Source organism: Neofelis nebulosa, chromosome 8 (genome assembly GCF_028018385.1).
Source record: "Neofelis nebulosa isolate mNeoNeb1 chromosome 8, mNeoNeb1.pri, whole genome shotgun sequence".
Taxonomy (NCBI): Eukaryota; Metazoa; Chordata; class Mammalia; order Carnivora; family Felidae; genus Neofelis; species Neofelis nebulosa.
In genome coordinates, this window is record NC_080789.1 from 67,899,551 (window position 1) to 67,923,797 (window position 24,247).

The window sequence follows — 24,247 nt, forward strand, 5'->3', positions numbered from 1 at the left end:
TTTTTTTAATTTTTTTTTTTTTTCAACGTTTTTAATTTATTTTTGGGACAGAGAGAGACAGAGCATGAACGGGGGAGGGGCAGAGACAGAGGGAGACACAGAATCGGAAACAGGCTCCAGACTCCGAGCCATCAGCCCAGAGCCTGACGTGGGGCTCGAACTCACGGACCGCGAGATCGTGACCTGGCTGAAGTCGGACGCTTAACCGACTGCGCCACCCAGGCGCCCCAACCTTTACGTCTTTAGGTGATAACAACCTAAGTTCTATTGAGTGTCCTTTTTTTTTTTTTTTTTTCTTTTTTCTTTTTTCTTTTTATGTCTTCTTTATTTTAATGGTCATGTAGTTATGAACACTAAGTTTTCCTACTTACAATTTCAGGACAGCATCCTTGATGAGCTTGATAAAGAAGAGAGTACCCATGATTCTGTGTCTCAAGAATCAGAGTCAGAAGAAGATGGGATTCATGTAGATTCACAAAAGGCTCTTACTCTAAAAGAAAAGGTATTCTTTAGGTTAGCATTAGTTTCCTTCATGTAAGCAGGATATGTAGAAAATCACATGGCTCCCATTATTTCTTCAACATAGTTTGGGGGGTATTCAAATTTTAAGTTTTTATTGGCTGTACCCATATCAAGAGAGAGTAGAGCTTGTTGATTAGGAACATATGCTCTGAAACCAGATTACATGGGTTCAGATCCTGTGACAAGTTCTTTAAATTGCTTGTACCTCAGTTTTCTTAACTGTAAATATCAGATTAATATTATTAGTAAATTTCAATGGGTTATTATGAATATTAAGGGAATTATTATATGTAAAGTGCATGGACTGTACAGAGAGTCGTTTTAAGATTTTTTGTAGTAGACAAAAGTAACTTAAAATCAGCGTGACATGAGTATTCAATTCCACTCCTCCATATCACAGGCCATCTTTGGTTACTTTTTGGAATGTTAAACATCCGTCTTTGGAAAAGCCTTGTTATAAAACTAGGCTTTTCAAAAAGCCTTTTGCTTTTCAAAAAGATGGAACTCTTTTCAGATTAAACTTCATCTTGATGCCTTTCTTTTGTTACATTTCTGTGGGTTATTGTCAGTAAAAAGTATATAATGCTAGGTGTGTTACTCATTTTTCTACCAGGGCTTTTGGATTGTGCCCATACAATGACTGTATAGTGAATTATCAGCATTTGTTGAAAGACCGTTTTGCTTAATTCTCTTTTCTTTACTGTTAACCTTGATTACAGAGCTAATGAGTTAGAAAGCTATGCATAATATTGAAAGCAAATGTCTCTGGAATTCTGTGCCAGTATGTATCTGACTCATATGCTTTTTCAGGGCAATAAATACTTCAAACAAGGAAAATATGATGAAGCAATTGAATGCTACACCAAAGGCATGGATGCTGATCCGTATAATCCTGTGTTACCAACAAACAGAGCGTCAGCTTACTTTAGGTTGAAAAAGTAAGGGATTTCCATAATGTGTGTGAATATTTTATGTGTGTGTCAACACTGATTGAAGAAAAGAATTTTTCATACACCCAGGCAATGACATAATATTCAGAGATAAAAAGGCATGAGTTACTAAGCCTTGAAAAGTCGTAGAGAAACTCCAGACACATATTTTTTCTTTTTTTTTTTTAGTAGTGTTACTGACTTTTTATTCTCATTACTAAGCATAGTAAAACAAACCTACAATCATTTGCTTTCATTATAATTTCTTGAACAGAAGAGCATTTGGCAGTATTAAGGACATAATCTTAGAGTAGTCTTTTAAATGAAATCAATTTGGCTTTATAAAAATTGCCCACATGGCCTTTCTTTTCCAGATTTTCAACATAAAGTGGTAAAAACTTGTCCCAAATTTTGGCATTTGCATGCAGAGTAGCATTTGGGAACCATACATCATAAAAAGATAACCGTCATCTTCCCTTGAAAATGGGGGTGGGGTCTTCATTTTTTTTTTTTTTCTTCTACGTTTTTATTGAAATTCCAGTTAACATACAGTGTAATGTTAGTTTCAGGTATAGAATGTAGTGATTCGTCACTTACATACAACACCTGATGCTCATTACAAGTGCACTCCTTAATATCCATCATCTGCTTAACCTATCCCACCACCCCAGCGTAACCCACCTCCCGTCCAGCAACCCTCAGTTTGTTCACGAAAGTTAAGAGTCTGTTTCTTGCTTTGTCTCTCTCCCTCCCACCCCAGTTCATTTGATTTGTTTTCTAAATTCCACATATGAGTGAAATTATATGGTATTTGTCTTTCTCTGACTGACTTCATTTAGCATAATATTCTCTGGCTGCATCTGTGTTGACACAAATGGCAAGCTTTCATTCTTTTTGATGGCTAAGTAATATTCCGTTGTGTATAGATACCGTATCTTCTTTATCCATTTATCAGTTGATGGACATTTGGGCTCTTTCCATAATTTGGCTATTGATAATGTTGATATAAACATCAGGGTGCATGTATTTAGTATTTTTTTTTTTAATTTTTTTTTCAACGTTTTTTATTTATTTTTGGGACAGAGAGAGACAGAGCATGAACGGGGGAGGGGCAGAGAGAGAGGGAGACACAGAATCGGAAACAGGCTCCAGGCTCCGAGCCATCAGCCCAGAGCCCGACGCGGGGCTCGAACTCACGGACCGCGAGATCGTGACCTGGCTGAAGTCGGACGCTTAACCGACTGCGCCACCCAGGCGCCCCTGTATTTAGTATTTTTTAATGTTTTGGGTAAATTTCTAGTAGTGTAATTGCTGGAATTTAGGGTAGTCCTCTTTTTAACTTTTTGAAGACCCTCCATACTGTTTTCCACAGTGGCTGTGCCAGTGTGCCTTCCCATCAACAGGGTAAAAGGGTTCCCTGTTCTCCACATCCTTACCAACATCTGTTGTTTCCTGCGTTGTTAATTGTAGCCATTCTGACAGGTGTGAGGTGATACCTCATTGCAGTTTTGATTTGTATTTACCTGATGATGAGTGATGTTGAGCATCTTTTCATGCGTCTGTTAGCCGTCTGTACGTCTTTGGAGAAATCACTATGCATGTCTTGTGCCCACTTCTTCGCTGGATTATTTGTTGTTTTGGGTGTTTTTGATCAGTTCTGTATAGATTTTGGTAACTAAACCTTTATCAGCTATGCCATTTACAGATATCTTCTCCCATTCTGAAGATTGCCTTTTAGTTTTATTGATTATTTCCTTTGCTGTGAAGAAACTATTTTTTTAAATGTTTATATATTTATTTTGAGAGAGAGCACAAGTGGAGGAGGGGCAGAGAGAGAAGGAGAGAGAGAATCCCAAGCAGACTCTGCCCTATCAGTGCAGAGCTCATCACAGGGCTCAATCCCATGACCACCAGATCACGACCTGAGCCAAAATCAATAGCCAGATGCTTAACTAACTGAGCTACCTAGGGGCCCCCAGAAACTTTTTATCTTGATGAAGTCCCAGTAGTTCATTTTTGCTTTTGCTTCTCTTGCCTCAGGAGACATGCGTAGTAAGAAGTTGCTATGGTTTAGGTCAGAGAGGTTGCTACCTGTGTTCTCTTCTAGAATTTTAATGGTTTCCTGTCTCACATTTAGGTCTTTCATCCATTTTGAATTTGTTTATTTTTGTGTATAGTGTAAGAAAGTAGTCCAGTTTCATTCCGCATGTTGCTATCCAGTTTTCCCAACACCATTTGTTAAAGAGGCTTAAAAAAAAAATTTTTTTTTTTAAATGTTTATTTATTTTTGAGACATGGGAGAGAGACAGAGGATGAGCTTGCGAGGATGAGCATGGGAGAGAGAGGGGACACAGAATCCGAAGCAGACTCCAGGCTCTGAGCTGTCAGCATGGAGCACAGTTGGGGCTCGAACCCACGGTACATGAGATCATGACTTGAGCCGAAGTCAGATGCTTAACCAACTGAGCCACCCAGGTGCCCAGAAGAGGCTGTCTTTTTTCCATTGGATATTCTTTCCTACTGTTACTGTATTATTATCAATGAGTTTCTTTAGGTTTGATATTAATTGTTTTACATATCTGGTGCTCTCATATGGGGGCATAAATATTTATAATTGTTAAGATCATCTTGTTGGATAGTCCCCTTATTATGATATGGTGCCCTTCTTCCTCTCTTGTCTTTGGTTTAAAATCTAGTTTGTCTGGGGGCGCCTGTGTGGCTCAGTTAAGTGTCCCAATTCTTGATTTGGGCTCAGGTTATGATCTCATGGTTTGTGAGTTCTGGCTACACAAAGCCTGCTTGGGATCCTGGGAATCCTCTCTGTCTCTGTCCCTTGCCCGGTTGCACACACGCGTGCACTTTCTCTTTCGAGTAAATAAACTTAAAAAAAATAAGCAAAATCTAGTTTGTCTGATATTGCTACTCTGGCTTTCTTTTGGCTTCCATTTGCATGATAGATGGTTTTCCATCCCCTCATTTTCAGTCTGCAGCTGAGTCTCTTATAGATAGCATATACATGGGTCTTATTTTTTTTTATCCATTCTGACACGTCTTTTGATTGGAGCATTTGGTCCATTTACATTTAGAGTAATTCTTGATAGATATGAGTTTAGTGTTATTTTATTGTTGTTTCTGGAGATTTTCTCTATCCGTTTCTAGTCTTTGTTGTTTTTGGTCTTTTCCCACTCAAAGAGTCCCCCTTAATATTTCTTGCGGGGCTGGTTTAGTGGTCACGAACTCCTTTAGTTTTTGTTTGTCTGGGAAACTCTTTATCTCTCCTATTCTGAATGACAGCCTTGCTGGATAGAGTATTCTTGGCTGCATATTTTTCCTATTTACCGTGTTGAATGTATCATGCTACTCCCTTCTGGCTTGCCAAGTTTTTGTGGAGAGATCTGCAGCTTGGCCTTATGGGTCTTCCTTTGTAAGTTAGGGACTTCTTTTGTCTTGCTGCTTTTAGGATTTTTTTTTTTTTTATCACAGTATTTTGCAAGTTTAATTACAATATGTCTGGTGTTGGCCTGCTTCTGTTGATTTTGATTGGAGTTCTCTGTGCCTCCTGGATTTGGATGTTTATTTCCTTTCCCAGATTAGGGAAGTTTTCAATTATTATTTCCTCAAATAAACCTTCTGCACCCTTTTCTGTCTTTCTTTCTGGGACTCCTATGATACAAATATTACTACATTTGATGGAATCACTGAGTTCCCTAGTATTCTCGTGATCCATAATTCTTCTCTTTTGTTCAGCTTTATTATTTTCCATTATTCTATCTTCTGTATCACTTATTTGTTCCTCTGCTTCTTCCATCGTTGTGGTCATTACATTCAGTCTGTTTCAAATCTCAGTTATTGCATTTCTCATTTCTGACTGTTTTTTAGCTCTTTTTTCTCTGTGGTACGGCTGTCCCTGACGTCTTTCATGCTTTTCTCAAGACCACCAAGTATCCTTTTAAGTGTTGCTTTAAATTTTCCATCAGGCATATTACTTATGCTTTTTTTCCATTAGATCTCTGTTCAGGATCTTTTCTTGTTCTTTCTTTTGGGATGAATTCCTCCATGTTGGCACTTTGTCTGAGTCTCTGTCTTCTTCTCTGTGTTAGAAAAGCCTGTTATGTTTCCTGCTCCTGAGAGTCATGGCTTTGTGAAGAAGAGGTCATATAAGTGTCCAAGGCGCGGAGCTTCAGGAAGTGTCTCTGGTGTGTGCTGCATGCACTCTGCTGCTGGGTTTTGGCTGCTCTGTCTTTCAGGTCAGTCATCTGCAGAGGCTCTCCTTGCCTGCAGTGGGCAGTTTTGGATTAGCCAGAGTATGGGGAGTTTTAACTAGGTGTGCTTTGGTCCACTTATTAAATGAGACCTAAGTCTACTTCCACTAGAACCAGAGCTTTGCAGAACTCTATGGCCAGTAGCTGTGGTGCATGCAGAGGTTTCTGCTGGCTTTCTGAGGAAGGGGCCCGCTGCTCTGCGACTTAGGCACTCTTGCCTGAGAAAAGCAGTGCCAGTGGAGCACAGGTGGGTGTGACTTGGTGTGAGCAGGTAGGGCAGCCAGTGTTGGCACCGTGTTGTTTACTGAAGTTGGTTTATGCTGGGTGGTAGGGGAGGGAACTGGTGTCAGCCAGCTCCTTTGTCCTCGGAGAGGGGTCTCTGTGCTCTCAGGGAAGCATTCCAGAAGAGCAAATAATTTTCCCTTGTGCATCCCAGGTGGTTTTCAGATTGCTGGTTTCATGCTCTTTCCATGTTGCCTGCCTGGAACAGTGCAGTGCACTTTGGGCTCTGTTGTAGCCAAGGCTGCTGACTTTTAAAACTCCAGACTTTAGGGACCTGGTCTGGTGGGGACCGTCGCTGGTCTTCTGGAGGAGGGTCTCACTGTGCTGGGATGGATGCAGTTTTGACCAAGAAGGGCAATCGCTGTAGCTCAGGGTCATGGGATTTGGAGCAAAGCAGGTTAAATAGCCAGTGTCTGGGTTAGCTGCCCTCAGTCAGTGTCTCTGTGCCTACGCTGAGAGGTGTGGGGGGATGGAAATGGTTCTTTCATCCCCGGAGAGGCCCCTTTTTGAAAGCCACCTCTCATAGATGTGCTCCAAGAAAAGGGAACAATTTTAGGGGATCCTCAGACCACCGTACTGTCTGCCCCAGGGTTGTTTGCCTGCCTGCCCTCCAGGAGTAGGGCGGTGCCCTTCAGGGCTCTATCGTGGCCCTGCCCTATGACCTCTAAAACTCCTGTCTTTGAGCCCTGCTGGTTGCAGAAACTAGAAAATTAGTCCCTTGTTTTCCAAACCAGTGGCTTTGGGGAAGTGTTCTCCCCTTGCGTTTCCCGGTGTGCTCTCCTCTCTCTTATCTTTCTTCACCACCAGGGCTTCCTCCCTGTATCCATTTTCCTGGTGCTGGATTGTTGGTTGCCTCCTTTCTTTCACTCTTTCCTTTTCTTCTCCCTCTTTCCCCCCCTCTCTCCCTCCCTACCACTCTTTTCTCCCTTCCTTAAAGCAGTGATAATGTTGACAGTTTTGTAGGTTTCTTGGGGTTGGGTCACAGGATGTATATATACGTTCTACTTACATGGTGATGACCAGTTAGTTGTACAAGTAATGCAAAGGTAGTTGTAGAAGTTTATGTTCTCATTAGGAGTGTGTGTGGATGCTTGCTCCGTGTCTTTACCAACACTGGTAGAATCGGGCTTCTTAATTGTTTTCAGTCAAGTGGGTGCAAAATGGTAATTCACCTTGGTCTTAATTTGCATTTCCACAACTGCTAATGAGGTTGAACATCTTATATATTTATTTGTCACCTGTATTCCTTTGTTTCCCTGTGAAATGCCTGTTTTGTCTTTTGGGCATTTTTCTGTAAGTCTGTTTTTCTATTGATTTTTAAGAATTCTTTCGGGATACTAATCCTTCAGTGTTTATAATAATTATTTCCCCCCAATCTGCAGCTTTGCTTTTTTTCTTTCTCTGTGAAGTCTCAATGAGCAGAAATTCTTAATTTTAATATATTTCAATTGTTTTTTTTTTTTTTTTAGAGGTTAGCACTTTAAAAAATATAATTTGTTACAACAGTAGTTTCCCATGCTGAGCTCATAATAGTCTTCTATATTTTCTTCTAAAAGTTTTTAAGTTTTAATTTTCATGTTTAAGTCTTTATGCTGAAGGTAGAAGTCTAATTTCGTATCTTTTCATATGACTATTTCAGTCATGTCAGTCTTATTTATTGAACATCCACACTTTCCCCATAGATCTGCAATGCCACCTTGTCGTATGCTTAGTTTGCATGGATCTCTTTTTCTTTCTTTTCTTTTTTTTTTTTTTTTTAATGTTTATTTACTTATTTTTTATTTTTTTTATTTTTTATTTTTTTAATGTTTTTTATTTATTTTTGGGACAGAGAGAGACAGAGCATGAACGGGGGAGGGGCAGAGAGAGAGGGAGACACAGAATCGGAAACAGGCTCCAGGCTCCGAGCCATCAGCCCAGAGCCTGACGCGGGGCTCGAACTCACGGACCGCAAGATCGTGACCTGGCTGAAGTCGGACGCTTAACCGACTGCGCCACCCAGGCGCCCCTTATTTACTTATTTTGATAGCGAGAGAGGGCAAGGGAGGGGCAGGGAGAGAGAGAATGCCAAGCAGACTCCGCATTGTCAGCACAGAGCTTGATGTGGAGTTCAGTCTCATAAACCATGAGACCATGAACTGAAATCCACTGAGCTCAACCCACTGAGCCACCTAGGTGTTCCACATGGATCTCTTTTTCATCATTCTGTTCTCCACTTGATCTGTTGCCTATCCGTATAACTCATTCCATACTACCTTTAATTGCTATAGCATTATAATAAGTCTCCATATTTGGCATAGGACATGTATTCTTACCTTATTATTTTTTGGGAATGTCTTGGGTATTCTTGGACTTTTGCTTATCAGTGTAAATACCGGAATCATCTTGTCAAACTCCTTGAAAAATTCTGTAGGTATTTTGATTCTAATTGCTTTGGATTTATAGATCAGTTTGGAGAGAATTATATTGCTATGGTTTTGTGACTTAGTATAAATCATGAATATGATATATCTCCACTTAAGTCTTTAATGTTTTTGAAGACAGTCTTCAAATGTTCTGCATAGGGGTCTTACATATCTTTTGTTAGATTTATTTCTGTTTTTTTTGTTGTTGTTGCTTATCTTTAGTAAAGCAGTCACCTTGCAAACTTTCGTTATTACTAACAGTGTCTCCAGATTGTTTTGAGTGTTTTAGGTAGACCATCACATCATCTGAGTTTTGTTCCTCTCCAGTCTTTTAGCTGTATATTTCTTTCTTGTGAAACTGCATTAGCCAGGACCTCTAATATAATACTGACAGAAAGCAGTGGTAGTGGGCATTCTTTTTCGTTTAGAGGGAATGTTACTTACATCTCACCATCATGAATTAATGCTTTTCAGTAGCCTTAAGTAAATAAAAGAAGATGGGATTTCAGAAACAAATTTTGAAGTTTTGGTTTGACAAATGAATATTATTAACTTCAACTTTTTTAAATTGCAGATTTGCTGTTGCTGAGTCTGATTGTAATTTAGCGATTGCCTTGAATAGAAGTTACACCAAGGCTTATACAAGACGAGGTGCTGCTCGATTTGCTTTGCAAAAGTTAGAGGATGCCAAAAAAGGTATTAATATTTTCATCTTATTATTATCTAAAACACTCTTTAATAGTTTAATTTAACAGATGCTATACAAAGAATACTAGGTAATCACAGTTACTACCCTCAGAGAGATTTCTGTATTTGAAGAAATCTCATTTTTGCTACTTTGGGAAGGAATGCATTATTTGCCACCAATCAGACTTTGGTTCAAATTCTTACTCCACTGTGTATTAGCTATATGACCAAGGGGAAGGTTGTGGGTCCCCTATGATTTTCAGTTTTCCCGCCGTAAAATAGGGATTAAAGCATCTTGTTGGATATCGTGAGGCAGAGAGGCACGGCACATAGAGTCCGTGACATGTTTTTCTTCATTTGTAAAGTCTAAGCCTTTAGTTACTCCATAAAATAAGTTTGTGTACTATAAATCATAAAATCTGAATAAAGTTGATAATCTAATAGGATTCTGTGTTTCTGGTTTTAAGATGTACATCTTAATGATAGTAAGTGTCCTTCCTGGGGCTGGTGGAAGAGGGTGATTTGTCAAGGGATTCTGTTAGGATTTTGTTTGTCTTGGTGGAGAATGAAGATAGTCCAGTAACCTCCTGTTGGTTAGTATTTCTTGGTTCCTCGTAATTTTGCTGTAGGATGCATGCCTGTTTGTCACATGTAGCAAATGATTGTTCTGTGGAATTTTTTAATATCTTGTCTTTCACATATTCTTTATCTTCAAATTTACTTAGATTATGAAAAAGTATTAGAACTAGAACCAAATAACTTTGAAGCAACGAATGAACTCAGGAAAATTAATCAGGTAAAACATAGTTATTTAAGTGCATTACTTAACGTTTATTTGATGAAGTAAAGGTTTTTGCATAGTCTTTGTACCATAGATTACTTAATATAGACTTTTTCTAATTTTAATTCTTTGTACTGTACAGTTTTACTAAACAAATTTGCAAGCTAGAGGAAGTAGAATAGTATTTCAGGATCCCTAGGAATCATCATTTAAAAAAAGTCATCTGAGAGACACCTGACTGGCCCACTTGGTATAGAGTATAAGACTCTTGATTTTGGGGTTGTGAGTTTGAGCCTCACTGTTGGTGTAGAGATTACTTAAAATCTTCAAAAAAAATCACTGGAGGTTTTTCAACTCCTGCTGCTTTATTTTTTCCCAGATGACAATTATTTTTCTTTATCCCCATAATTTTTCTTTTTGGCTTGTGCTTTTATTTCTGTACTAAGTTTTTGCATATTTCTTTGATTTTGTTAGTTTTATGTTGTTCTGTCTTTATAGTTTATATCTTAGCAAAAACAATACTAATTTTTTAACAGTAAGAAAATACTTAAAAAGTTTTTTGTCAAATTATACTGTACAGTTACATATTCCTTTCACTTTGCTGTTGAATCAGAGTGATAATTATTGTGCCATGCATTGAAACTTTGAGAAAAAAGTGACAATGATTGGGGAAAATCTGCTTTTAAATATTGCCATTACTTATAGCACATAAAATCTGTTGATAAATATATCAACTGTCTTATAATTGTGAACTGTGTTATATATTTTTGTATTTTGTCTGAGGTCAAGTAATGACTATGAATATAAAGTTTGAGGAATTTGGTGATGTCTTGATTATCCGTTTATTTTTGAAAATAGTTTCTAGGATGGTGCCTGGCCTGTGTAGAATTTCAGTAAATATTTGTTGGATAAATAAATGAACAACTACCATTAGTGATTTTAATTGGAATAAGATGTGTATTAAATTTATTATGTATCTGTTTTGTTTTGTAATTTGAATTAGATTTTGAATTAGAGTGAAAGATATTATTTCAGTATTAATTTGAAGTATGGTAGAAATTCTAATATATTTGAGTAATTTAGTATTTCACAGTGAAATATGTATGCATCTTGTATTACTTGTTTTATTTTAGTGGACTATTGTGTCTCCTAGGCTTTAGCATCCAAAGAAAATTCATGCCCAAAGGGAGCTGATACGATGATTAAGACAACTGAAGAAGAGAAAAAGCAAATTGAACAGCAACAGAATAAGCAGCAGGCCATTTCACAGAAAGATCTGGTAATCCAGAGGGATTTCAACATACATATGTTTTGTTGAATTTGCTCTTTGTTTCTTGTTCATCTGTTTCTGTCTTCTCTAATATTTAGATTCTTCAGTAGGAGTTGCAAATTACACTGAAAACCTCTGGAGCTTATAATTCAAAACTTGAGTAATTGATGACTTGGTACATAATTAAAAAAAAAAAAACATAGTTTAGGGAGCAAATTACTCTGATTATTTTAACATACTTACATATAGATGTAAATTTAGTGTAGAAATAAGTTACAGTTCATTCTTATATATAATTTTTTTTCCGCTAATTCACACTAGACTGTTTCTAATAAATTTGTTTAGAAATCGTTGACATTTAATTTAATATATCTGTAGTTTTTCATGGACCCACAGAAGATTTTTAATAAATACTTATGGAATGATTATTGGTTGTGATAAGCCTATAAATGAATGTTACAGGGTAATCTGGTATGCACATTCTAATATGGTTTAATTTATCCTGTGTTTAGACATGTTAATGTTACCAAAGAATGAACTGTACAATTTTGGTACTCTGTCCTTTCACAAAAATTACTTGGGTTATGAAATTCTATTGTGCAACCTTTGGTATAACTAGAGTGTAATATTTAAGCCTATATTACAATGTGTTTTTAAATTAAGCTTTAACATTTAATTAGTAGAATAATGGTTAATGCTGCAAAGTAGGATAGTAGTGTATGTTTCTTTTTAGTTCTGAAAAGAGAAGAATGCCGTTACAAAAAACCACCTAAACTAACATTCTAAAGCATATATCATGGACTAGATTTTTAACATTAAAATATACTTTAATTACTGGTATAATATTGTCGAGTATTCTCATAGTGTTTACTTAAGATTTGAATTCAACTAACTTTTTGGCATTTTTTTTCGTTCTTCTTTATATTTCTCTCCAAAATGATAGGGGAATGGATTTTTCAAAGAGGGGAAATACGAAAGGGCAATTGAATGTTACACTCGGGGGATAGCAGCAGATGGCGCTAATGCCCTTCTTCCGGCTAACAGAGCAATGGCCTATCTGAAGATTCAGAAGTAAGTGTTGGATGTACTTAATGCTTTTCAGGGTGAAAATGAAATTTACCATAAATTGGCTTATTAGATAGACAATTAAATAAAATACAATTTATTTACTCCTGAGCATTAAATTTATTTTTTATTAAAAAAAAATTTTTTTTAATGTTTATTTTTCACAGAGAGAGCGCGCGCGTGCGCGCATGAGTCGGGGAGGGGCAGAGAGAGAGGGAGACCCAGAATCAGAAGCAGCTGAGCATTAAATTTAAATGAGAGAGAGAGAGAGAGAGAGAGACTGAATATCAGTATGTATTCAGTAAATATTAGCTCTTGTTATTATTTTCCCACTATTTTTGTTTTTTTTAATGTTTGTTTATTTTTGAGAGAAACAGAGACAGAATGCGAGTGGGTTAGGGGCAGAGAGAGAGGGAGACACAGAATCCCAAGCAGGCTTCAGGCTCTGAGCTGTCAGCACAGAGCCCGACGCGGGGCTCGAACTCATGAGCTGTGAGATCATGACCTGAGCCAAAGTCGGATGCTCAACCGACTGAGCCACCCAGGCGCCCCTATTGTCCCACTTTTAATAGTCTGCCATTACACAATTTAACATTAATTGTTTCATGCGTGTTATTCTGAATTAATGATTTAAAAATTATTAAAAAAAATCTTTTTAATGTTTATTGAGAGAGAGACAGCTTGAGTGGGGAGGGACAGGGAGAGAGGGAGACACAGGCTTCAGGTTCTGAGCTGTCAGTAACAGAGCCCGATGTAGGGCTCAAACTCATAAGCTGTGAGATTGTGACCTGAGCCAAAGTCGGACGCTTAACTGAGCCACCCAAGTGTCCCTAAAAATTATTTTAACCTCAGAACCTTTTGGGCACATTTTTTAAAATTTTTTTTTTTTTTTCAACGTTTTTAATTTTTTATTTTTGGGACAGAGAGAGACAGAGCATGAACGGGGGAGGGGCAGAGAGAGAGGGAGACACAGAATCGGAAACAGGCTCCAGGCTCCGAGCCATCAGCCCAGAGCCTGACGCGGGGCTCGAACTCACGGACCGCGAGATCGTGACCTGGCTGAAGTCGGACGCTTAACCGACTGCGCCACCCAGGCGCCCCTTGGGCACATTTTTATCTGGAAGTGTTTTATATATGCATATCCATACATCACAAAAGAGAATTGTTGCCATTGAGATAAGCTGATTGATTATATATATACAGCTAAAACTTGGTCCTGTGGTACTAAACAACTGTTCGGGATGTACTCGGGGGTTCCAAGTTGGACAATCAGGATAATATCTGACAGCAGAAACTGTGTCTCATGGTTCTTTGTATCTGTTGTGATAATATTTTATACACTAGTGACAGAATTTAAGAAAAAACCATGTAAATACTTAAAATAGGGATTCGTAGTTACCTTGGTGCCATGGACCCCTTTGGCTGCATGGGGAACCTTCTTCAGAATAGTATTTTTCCATGTATAATTATACATTTGAGAGTACAAAGGAAATCAATTTTATTGAAACAGTTTTTAAAAATTTGTTATACAGTGATATACATACCACAACAAAATGAGAAACTACATTTAAAACATAGGCGAATTCGGGGTGCTGGGGTGGCTCAGTTGGTGAAGCGTCTGACTTCTTGATCTCAGCTCAGGTCTTGATCTCAGGTATGTGAGTTCAGGTTCTATGCTGGGCATGGAGCCTACTTTAAAAAAAATACAGGTAAATTTGGGGCGCCTGGGTGGCTCAGTCGGTTAAGCGTCCGACTTCAGCTCAGGTCACGATCTCGCGATCTCACGGTCCGTGAGTTCGAGCCCCGCGTCGGGCTCTGGGCTGATGGCTCAGAGCCTGGAGCCTGCTTCCGATTCTGTGTCTCCCTCTCTCTCTGCTCCTCCCCCGTTCATGCTCTGTCTCTCTCTCTGTCTCAAAAATAAATAAAAGTTAAAAAAAAAAAATTAAAAAAAAAATACAGGTAAATTTAAAGCTAAAAATGTTTTTGAAAGACGTAATGTGAAACTTTAGGTTTGGGGTGATCTGTGACATCTTCTTCCACATACTGATGAACTGATAAGTGTGGATAGGAAATACCCAAAAAGGTGCACAGATGATTGTGTTCCCAGTGTGATAACACGTGACCTTGCTCTTTGGCATCTGAATGACTGCTAGGGACAGAGTTGCCCAATAGTTGGCCAGTTAGGTCATAGGAGCATTTATAAACAGGGATTCTGTGATCACATACAAACAGCAGGTTAAATTACTACTGTAAATCTGAAATAGTGGTGAGCATAAATAGTATTTTGAGATGTTTGTAACAGTTGTAATGTGATATGAAAATATCAGTGATACTTATTAGTGTAAAATCACCTACTGCTTTTGCTACCGTGGTTTATTGTCTGCAGTTATAATGGAAAGAAAAGCTAAATCCCATTTAAAGTAAGTAACTGAAAATAAGCATGTAGTATTTTTTCCATTCAGCTTTTCACATCTCTCAAAGGACCTCAGGTTAGGAACTCCTGTCATATAAGTAAATTTTGTTTATATATATCCTCATTTAAACTAACAGACAAACATGGGGTGCCTAGGTGGCTCAGTCGATTAAGCATCTGACTTTGGTTCAGGTCATGATCTCGTGGTTTGTGGGTTCGAGTCCTGTGTTGGGCTCTGTGCTGACAGCTCGGAGCCTGGAGCCTGCTTCGGATTCTGTGTCTCCCTCTCTCTCTGCCCCTTGCCCACTCTCCCGCGCTCGCTCGCTCTCTCTCTCTCTCTCTCTCTCTCTCTCTCTCAAGACTGAATAGATACTAAAAATTAAAAAAATAGACACAATTAGAGATACATTATTTTGATCAGTGAGAGTGAATAATAGGTTGAGAGGTGAAAAATAGGTTGAGTGTCCCAGTTCAGAGTGGAAAAGTTCATGTAACTTCTGAAAGGGCAAGTGGTTCGTATTATGACTGTTATGCAGGGTCCAGTGATAGAGATAAGGCTGGAGAGCCAGACAAGCCCTTGGCTTTGTGCTCTTTAAAGTACTGTACCCTGGGGGCGCCTGGGTGGCGCAGTCGGTTAAGCGTCCGACTTCAGCCAGGTCACGATCTCGCGGTCCGTGAGTTCGAGCCCCGCGTCAGGCTCTGGGCTGATGGCTCGGAGCCTGGAGCCTGTTTCCGATTCTGTGTCTCCCTCTGTCTCTGCCCCTCCCCCGTTCATGCTCTGTCTCTCTCTGTCCCAAAAATAAATAAAAAATGTTGAAAAAAAAAATTAAAAAAAAAAAAAAAAATAAAGTACTGTACCCTGAAAAGTGTGGGGGCCGTGCTCATGTCTTGAATGGGAGAATGACCTAATCAGCAAAGTAGAAAATATATTGGTAGAGGCATAGGGCCTCTATATTTGCACATATACAGACATACTCTTTCTTTCATTGAAAAGCGAATTAAAGGATTAAGGGATGTTTAAGTTCATTAGAAATTTTATTTTGTTCTTAGGAGGTCTTGTTTCAAGGGTAGGATAGCAGTCATGTAGGCCTTGGGGAGAATGTAATCACAGGAGATTCTCCTGTTTTAGAATATTTTTATTATGAAATGTTTGCAGCTTTCACGAAAGTAATATAATAAACTTCATGTACCAAATCATCTAGTTTTAACAAGCCGTACTTTTTTTGTTACATTTAGCTTTTTTCCCTCTGAATTATTGTAAAGCAAATCATAGGTATTATGACATCTAATCCCTAAAGGATTTTTTGTACATAACCACAATACCATTATCATGCCAAATAAATTTACAGTAATTCATTAATGTCATTTTAAAATATAGGAGGGTCTTAAGTGTTTGCTTTTTTTTTTAAGGTCTCCTTAGCTTTTTGTTTTTATAGAGCACTACCCAGTCTGACTGAATTGATAGCTGGTTGCATGGTTGAGTAGAATTTATGAAAAGCGTTAGATGATATGCCATCACACATATAAGGAGTCCTAAGTCCCATGGTCTTGTTTTCCTTAGGTGGTGTCTATTGTGGGTAAATATGAATGAAGTTGTATTTGAAAATTAGTGCCAGTTCTGACTGTTAGCGTAGTACTTACGTGTACTACACGTAAAGTTAGAGGGGAGGTAGGCTGCCAGCAGTGGGATTCTTTTGTCTGCTCTGCTTGTGCTTTACCATCATTCGATTGCATCCTTCCAGCACACTTTTTTCTGGCTTTCTTTTAATCTGGTACCTTTTCCCTCCTTACCAGATGATCCCAAGTTTTGGTGAGGATGAAGAATAAAAAAGAAATGGTCTTCCTTCAAAGACAGATTTGGGAGTTTTTAGTTGAAATAATATGCCTGCTTTTTACATTAGAAACTCAAGTTTATGTGAAGTTTTTCTATAAGCTGCATTTTCCAGTTGGTAATTTTGTCGTGTTTAATAGATATGAAGAAGCTGAAAAAGACTGCACACAAGCTATTTTATTAGATGGCTCATACTCTAAAGCTTTTGCCAGGAGAGGAACGGCAAGAACATTTCTGGGAAAGTTAAATGATGCCAAACAAGGTACGACTGTTATATGACAACTGTCACTCACTTGTCCTGATGAGACTGTCAAGTTACAGAAGCAGAGTTTCATGTAGCTTTTCCAGGGTTCAAGAATACAGAACTTAGAGAAGTAAATTTTCTTTCACAGTTTAGATCATTCATAGTTTGCATATTTGGAGGAATATGGCTTCCGTAGTGGACCTGATTATCTTTTACTTTAATAGCATATAGTCTAATCTGGCTAACTGCCAGTGGAAATTAATGAGTAATATGAATTATCAGTGAAAAGGAAAAGGCAGAAAGAAAAGGGAAGGGGATCAGCTGTTCAGGGTTAGAGGATAATGTGGAATCTGGAGTGATGCGCCTTTTTATTCTTGGTACTAATTATTTTATTTTTCCAGGATCTGTCAGATTTTAAGTATTCATTCTGTTAGTTTCTTTAAAGAACCAACTTGGTTTTATTATGTGTGTTTTCTGTTTCATTTTATTTCTGTTCTTTCTTCAGCTTTGTTTAGGTTTAATGTGCATGTTTTCTAATACTTTGACATCAGTACTTAGATTTTCAGCCGCCTTTTCTCATATGTGCATCTAAATATGACAGTTTCTCTCTAAGCCTGGCTTTAGCTGTAGCTCATGCATTTAAAAAATGGTGGTAAAATATACATAATGTGAACAAAATTTACCATCTTAACCCTTTTTAAGTGTACAGTTCAGTAGCATTAAGTACGTTCACACTGTTGTGCAAGCATCAATACCAAACATCTTTAGAACTTTTTCATCATCTAATCCTGAAAATCTCCCCATTAAATAAGAACTTCTTGTCCCCCCTCCCCCTTCCAGTCCTTGGTAACCACCATTCTACTTTCTATCTATGAATTTGACTATTCTACATACGTTATATAAGTCGAATCATGCAATATTTGTCATTTTGTGTCTGGCTTCTTTCTTTTATTTTTTTAACGTTTATTTTTGAGACAGAGCATGAACGGGGGAGGGTCAGAGAGAGAGGGAGTGTGTCTGGCTTATTTCACTTAGCATAATGTCTTCAAGGTTTAAGGCTGAACAATATTCCATTATATGGTCTCTTAGATTCTATCTTACATTTGCCGAGTGACCCTGTCATTCTTTAGTAGTGTGTGTGAGAGCTTTGGTGAGTTAGATGACCTCTAGGTCTTATTTGTATCATCTGTAAAGTGGCGTTGTGATGAGGGTTACATGAGAATTCACATAAAGTAACTAGAATAGCACTTAGTAAATGCTTAGCTCTTACTGTTGCTCCCCTGTTTCTAGCATCCTGAGTAATAAAACTTCTTGAGATAAACATGGGTTATTAACTAAATGTATCATGTCTTGAACTCCATAAAGTATTTTCACTAATTTATTGTAGTTCTTAAAAATTCACTTTAGATTTTGAAACTGTTTTACTTCTGGAACCTGGGAATAAGCAAGCAGTAACTGAACTTTCCAAAATTAAAAAGGTAATGTGTTCTTTTCACCAAAATACGGTCTTATTTTCTGAAACAGAAACACATTATCTGTTAACATAAATAACTTGAGGATATTTTGATAGTCATGCTTACAAATTTATTTTCAAGGACTTAATTGAGAAAGGACACTGGGATGATGTTTTTCTCGATTCTGCACAAAGGCAAAATGTGATAAAACCTGTTGATAATCCATCTCATCTTGGGTCAACTGTAAGTGAAAAGCACTTTTCTTTCGTTTTTTTCCATTTTAAGTATCAGTATTGTATTAATAAGAGTTGGAAACAAACTGTTGAATTAATAAACTCTGAAAAGAAATGTTGAAAGTTCTTAGGACCATTTTTAGAATCTTTAAAAAACACTTCTTAGGATTATTGATGTAATAAAACTGGAGAAAATTCAGCTATTTAGAATTCTGGTATAACTTTTTCAGTGACTTAATTTAGCGGTATAAATTTAAATATTTCCATATGTTTTCTGATATTAAAGATATTTGAAGTCATTTTACAGTTTATAATTAAATATTTTTAATTGCTAGTACCATTCTTGTTGGAGATTATGATTTCATTATAAGAGCTTTGCATCTTGTGTGGGGTTTGATCTAAAATCAGCACCTGAGTTCAACCACAACAGAAATAAGGTGAATGTGCTTTGCATGTCAACTCCTACTGTTCACATCCTCTGCAGGTGGAGGTGGTAGGTGCACTCCCTGGGGCCACCAAGATGTGGGAGGTAGAGGTGGCTTGTAGCGCATGAATGGTGATGAGGGGGGGGGCATGGAGTAGGACGTGCAGGATGGTCCTGGTAAGGGAGGAAGTTCTCTTGCATCCATATTGACCTGCAGAACAGAAGTGAAAGCTATGTTGATATGACAGAAGAACCAATACCAGCAGCAGCTGAAACCCAAAAAATCAGGTGTCAGCACCTGCCACCTTTCCTACCACCGGGTTGCAAGAGAGCAGCATCAGTGCCAGAAAACGCTACCCTTCCCACTGGGTGTCACCTACAGCTTGGGGGAATAGATGCCAGGAGGTTAAACGACTGTCACCACCCGTCACTGCCCATGTTTGCGAATGTAGAACAGCAAGGGGTCGCATCCTAGAGGACGAACACAAGTAATTACAGACTAATAAAGTAGCATTTCAGACAGGCATTCGCATCCCTCCCTCTCCGTGGCCACAGAAGGTTGTTATTTGTATATTGAGAAGAGAACGAATGGGAATAAAAAGCCCATACTCTGCACGTGGAATCATAGCCACTCCCATGGAAAAGTTCTGCCTGTCAGCCCTGACCTCCCTCTGTGTCCCTCCCAGACAAAGAAGTCTTCTCTGGGAGTTCTGTCAATGGCCTCAGACCTCTGGTTGGATAGGGATGTCTGGAGTCTTGCAGGGGAACCGAGAACGTGTTTTCTGAGAGGAGCATGTTACTTATAAATGTCAACTAAGCTCAGCTATGTTTATGTTACTTTGTTAATTCTGATTTTTAAGTACACTGTGAGACACAGTGATTATATTCTATGGAAAAAGACAAAAATTCTAAATGATAGGATCAACACAGATGTGTTTCAGCTTCTAGTATAAAACTCCCATGATGTATCATGAGAGGTGGTATCCATTCTAACAGTGACTCAGGACACAACAGAATGTGCTCATGTGAACGCAACTGAAGGACTTTGTGGGGAACTGGCCCTGCAGTTTTAACTGATTTTCTTTCTTCATAACTTCCATTTCCAGTGTACGTTTTCTAGCACAAATATGGGACTTCTGATAATTAAGCATATTTTTACCCAGGGTACAACTGGAGGGATTCCGTGTAGTGCATCTGCCACCAGAGAAGGAGCAGTGATGAGTTAGGAAATTTACCTAAGACCATTCAAAATGGCACAAAGCACACAGTGTAAAGTTGGAGGGATGAGGTTTCACATTTTCCAGTTGTGAGGATTACCGGAGACATTCTGAACAGGTTAATTGTCTCACTGGAGACAGGAGAGGAGGAAACAACAACCATCCCACATAGAGGAGTTCTTGGGAGTCAGCCAGGCCGTGAGACTTCAGTATGGAGTGTGGTGCCATCCTCCTCGTGTTATTCCCAGAAATGCGCGGTAAAAGCCCTAAGGTCCTTGGCCTTTAAGTGCTTTTGGCTTCTGGAGGCACAACCAAGACAACAAGCTGAAAATCGAGAACCCTGGAGGCTCCTGAGCTAAGAGTTTGGACTTTGAAAATAAGTAACGCAGCAGACACACCACACAACACACAAAACAGAGGTAAGGCCAGGAGAGGGTGCTGTCCAGAAAGACGAAGGTTTCCCGGAAGAGTCACAACTGAAAATGACCGCAGCGTCTCCCTTGTCCTCTGTACCCTTGGTAGAGACAGAGCTGCTGTTCCTCACGGGAGCAGCACCAGCTTCTGGATCTGATAAAGGCCCTAGGAGGACTGGAGGCCTATTGTGATTTGCATAGATTGTGCAGAATTAAAACAAACCCCCATTTATTCCTTCACCATCTTAAACACTCTACTCTCAGGTCCCTGCTCAGAAGCAGAGAGTTTTTCACATGTTCAGGTGACCCCCAAGGATAAGGGGGAGACCTGTCCCTTTTACTTAGTGAAGACACCACAGGGCCCTGGTTCCGGTGTTTTCATAACTCATCAAACAACCGTGGACAGCCTGGGGCTCAGTCAGCTGGAAATAAAGTTAGAGGTGTGCCTCGTGGCTCGAAGAATCCAGCACATGGTCTTTGTACAATGCACATTTGCACAAGTGGTATGTCCACCTTGCTGTAAACAGCCTCATTCTTTCTGAGAGACACCTGCTCCCAGCTCTGTGTGGGGAAATGACACAGCCCATCGCATGTATGTCCTGAGAAACCTGAGGATCGTTAAAATGTCCTCAGTCAGGTATATTACCCTAACATTGCAAAGCCCTCAGTACTATATCTACACCTTAAAAAAAAAAAAAAAAATCACCTACGGCAAAACTGTAGTATATGCAAATCGTCCTTAAAAATATACCATTGCACATTGTTTTTGGTATACTGTAGTATTTTTCATTAAGTCCAACAAAGCCCGTTTTTTCCCCTTGCAATATTAGAAGGAATAGCTGGTGTGAATTTAACAATTTGTTCTGTGCTGGATCTTTAAAGTTATTCATTTAGGGCAAATGTATATATATATATAAATATATCTATATATGATATGACTCTATGGTAATTTCTAACATTCACATATACAGAAGAGTACACAAGACAAATTAAGATTTAAAAAATAATTATAAAGTGAACACCCATGAAATCAGCTAGGTCAAAACTTGAAAGGTGTCAGCCCCCAAAATCTCCCCGTGTGCCCCTCACTGCTCGTGATTCTTTCCCTGCCTCCTGGAAGTAACTGTTACGCATGGCAGATACTTTGAGAGAAATAATTTTGTAAGGAAGTCAAAACAGATACTTTGTCTTCCTTTTACAAAGGAAGAAAGGCAAAGAAAGTTTGTCAAGTTCATATTTCAGGTTAGTAACAGAATTTCTTAGTTTAATGCTTTTCCAGTGTTGTTTTTAATTCCACACCCAACGTGGGGCTTGAACTCAGGACCCTGAGATCAAGAGTTGCATGCTCTACTGATTGAGACAGCCAGGCGCCCCCTAGTGTTCTTACTGTGACTTTATTCTGAGACTGTACTTGTTCATATGCCAGGCATAAACCTAGTAGCTTTTATACATTGTATGCATTTTCATACATTATGTTAATGTGCTGCTATTCTGTTCTTTTCAGTAAAGGTGATCAGATGTTTAATTAAAAGTAGTTTAAACTTTTACATCTTTGTAAGATGTTTTCACAAAAATTAATTCACAAGGTTTAAAAAGCTTTTGTCAGACTTCGTTGTCCATAATTATAAAAACATTGACATGTAGTAAACCAAATATCTGTGTATGCGATGTACCATGGCCAGTGTGCCCTGAGGAGCTTTTATATATTTGTTAGGTTCTCTTCTCCCTCACTTTAAAAATCAGTTTATGTTAATAGTTTGAAAACGCAACATGTATTTAAATCTTTTGTGGGAAGAGCTCAAAACAAAACAAAACACCTCTATGAAATGAAACATCTGAGGTAAACCATTCTGTAAATGATCCCAAACAAAATCAGTATCCTAGCAGGGAAGGGAAAATTGCTGTTTATTTTTATAATAGGTCTCTATAGTAAAAAAGTGGGTGTTATTTAAAAAATCAAAGATGCAGTTTGATGTAATGTTTTTAAGAGTTGATTTTAGTCCCCCTTCAAAAACTTTGAAGTCTTGGGCCAGTTACCAAATCCCTGTGTGATGCTTACTTTTTCTCCTTGAGAATAACTCACAGGTTAGTTTAGATCAAAGGAAATAATACCGATTAACGCTAAGGCAGTTTTAGGTGAAATGAAAATTAATTTCCTTTTCAGGAACCTGATCACGGGAAAAGTGGTCAGGAAAGAGAGGAAAGCCCAGGACGTGGAGAGAGTCCTAGGATGATTTTAGTCAAGTGAGAGCCTAGGCCAGGGAAGTCTCTGTTTCAAGGGCTGACAGCCTGAGAGCACTTCTGGCAAATCTCCGGAGAGAATGTAGAAGAGCAGTGATGTAGATTATCTGGGACCTGGGGCTCCCTAATGGGTGGTAGTAAATGAAGCGTTTCCTGATCTCATAGCGTCTGCTGAAATACTTTATTTTCATTTCTCTGTTTTCCTGTAGCAAAACTTCACCTTTCTACCTGGTACTTCCCATCTCTTTCTCCCTTTCTGTTTATTATTTTTCTCTTCCTTTTCTTGAAATGGCCATATTCATATAGAGCTAAGTAAAATGTCATGCATCTAAATTTAATTTTAAAAAAATGGTTAATTGAAGCTTTCATATATTCTTACATCTTTCTGTAGTGATATCTTTTGTGTTTGACTCCTGTTAACCAGCATACTGTCATTCCCCCTGCCCCCCTAACCATCAGTAGCCCTCAGCAGCTCCCAGTGGGAGCTGCCTACACTTAATAGAGACCACCGATTAGGTAATTTTAAAATTGGGATCATGTTGACAGTGAAAGGATTTGGCTTTAAATGGGACTATATTGATTTAGTTCAATGATTATTGCCTGTCAGAAATGACAGTTTATTTTGCAGCACTAACACATGCCCATTCTTGGTTAATATCTTCATAGAAAACTGTTGCTGTTGATTTTTCTCAGCAAAGCGAAGGCCTTAGCTTAACGTAATTGCACTTTAAATAGAACTGCTACTGTGATTCTGTTAACAAATTTGCTAATGGCTTTTAAAAGTTATGTTCAACCAGTAACATTTGGTTGTTAACTGTTAGTCTTAGCTGTGTTAATAGAATGCATTTAACATTGAGTTTGTATGTCATTGAGTTCAGTATATATGTCAAAAAAGTTTTTTTTTTTTAAATGTTTATTTTTGACAGAGAGACAGAGCATGAGCGGGGGAGGGGCAGAGAGAGAGGGAGACACTGAATCCAAAGCAGGCTCCAGGCTCTGAGCTGTCAGCCCAGAGCCTGACGCAGGGCTTGAACTCACAAACCGTGAGATCATGACCTGAGCCGAAGTTGGATGCTCAACCAACCGACTGAGCCACCCAGGTGCCCCCAGAAAGTTTTTATATCTACAACGTTTTGATTTAAAGTTCAACCATACAGTTGGAATGAACACTTAGATTATATTGAAGAAAAATTTTTTATTACTAACAGAGTATTATATGTAAACTTAAGAAGAAATTGAACGTGTTTGACACAGTGACTGAAAGAGTGAACCCTATTTATTTTATTAAATTAAAAACCATATGGTCAAGTCTTACCAACTTCATGAATATCTTTGGCAGATCTTTAATCCTTCGCTGGTTTTATCCAGCTGCTACATATTAGAAAATCTACTTCGATTTTAATGTTAGTCTGTTTCATACAGAATACTAATTAACTGCCTGACCTTTTTCTGCGTGTCTTCAGTTAGCCCACTGTAGGTTTGGCTATCATTTTTCTTGGCTTTGTTGCCTGTAGGATGAAGTCCAAACTCCTTGACATGGCGCATAATTCCTTTATAACTGCCTTTAAGGAGCC

The 24,247-nt window shown here is 38.5% G+C and overlaps 1 protein-coding gene across 2 annotated transcripts in view; it reads left to right on the forward strand.

Moving 5' to 3' along the window:
* The window catches only part of RPAP3 (RNA polymerase II associated protein 3), a 41,583-nt gene that overhangs the window by 7,731 nt on the left and 9,605 nt on the right, over positions 1–24,247 (forward strand). For both annotated transcript variants that reach the window (XM_058743019.1, XM_058743020.1), the window contains exons 4-12: positions 380–502; positions 1,333–1,460; positions 8,975–9,096; positions 9,813–9,883; positions 11,022–11,147; positions 12,082–12,209; positions 16,588–16,709; positions 18,099–18,169; positions 18,287–18,388. In XM_058743019.1, coding sequence (XP_058599002.1) covers positions 380–502; positions 1,333–1,460; positions 8,975–9,096; positions 9,813–9,883; positions 11,022–11,147; positions 12,082–12,209; positions 16,588–16,709; positions 18,099–18,169; positions 18,287–18,388 — 993 coding nt within the window. The remainder of the gene's footprint in view (positions 1–379; positions 503–1,332; positions 1,461–8,974; positions 9,097–9,812; positions 9,884–11,021; positions 11,148–12,081; positions 12,210–16,587; positions 16,710–18,098; positions 18,170–18,286; positions 18,389–24,247) is intronic.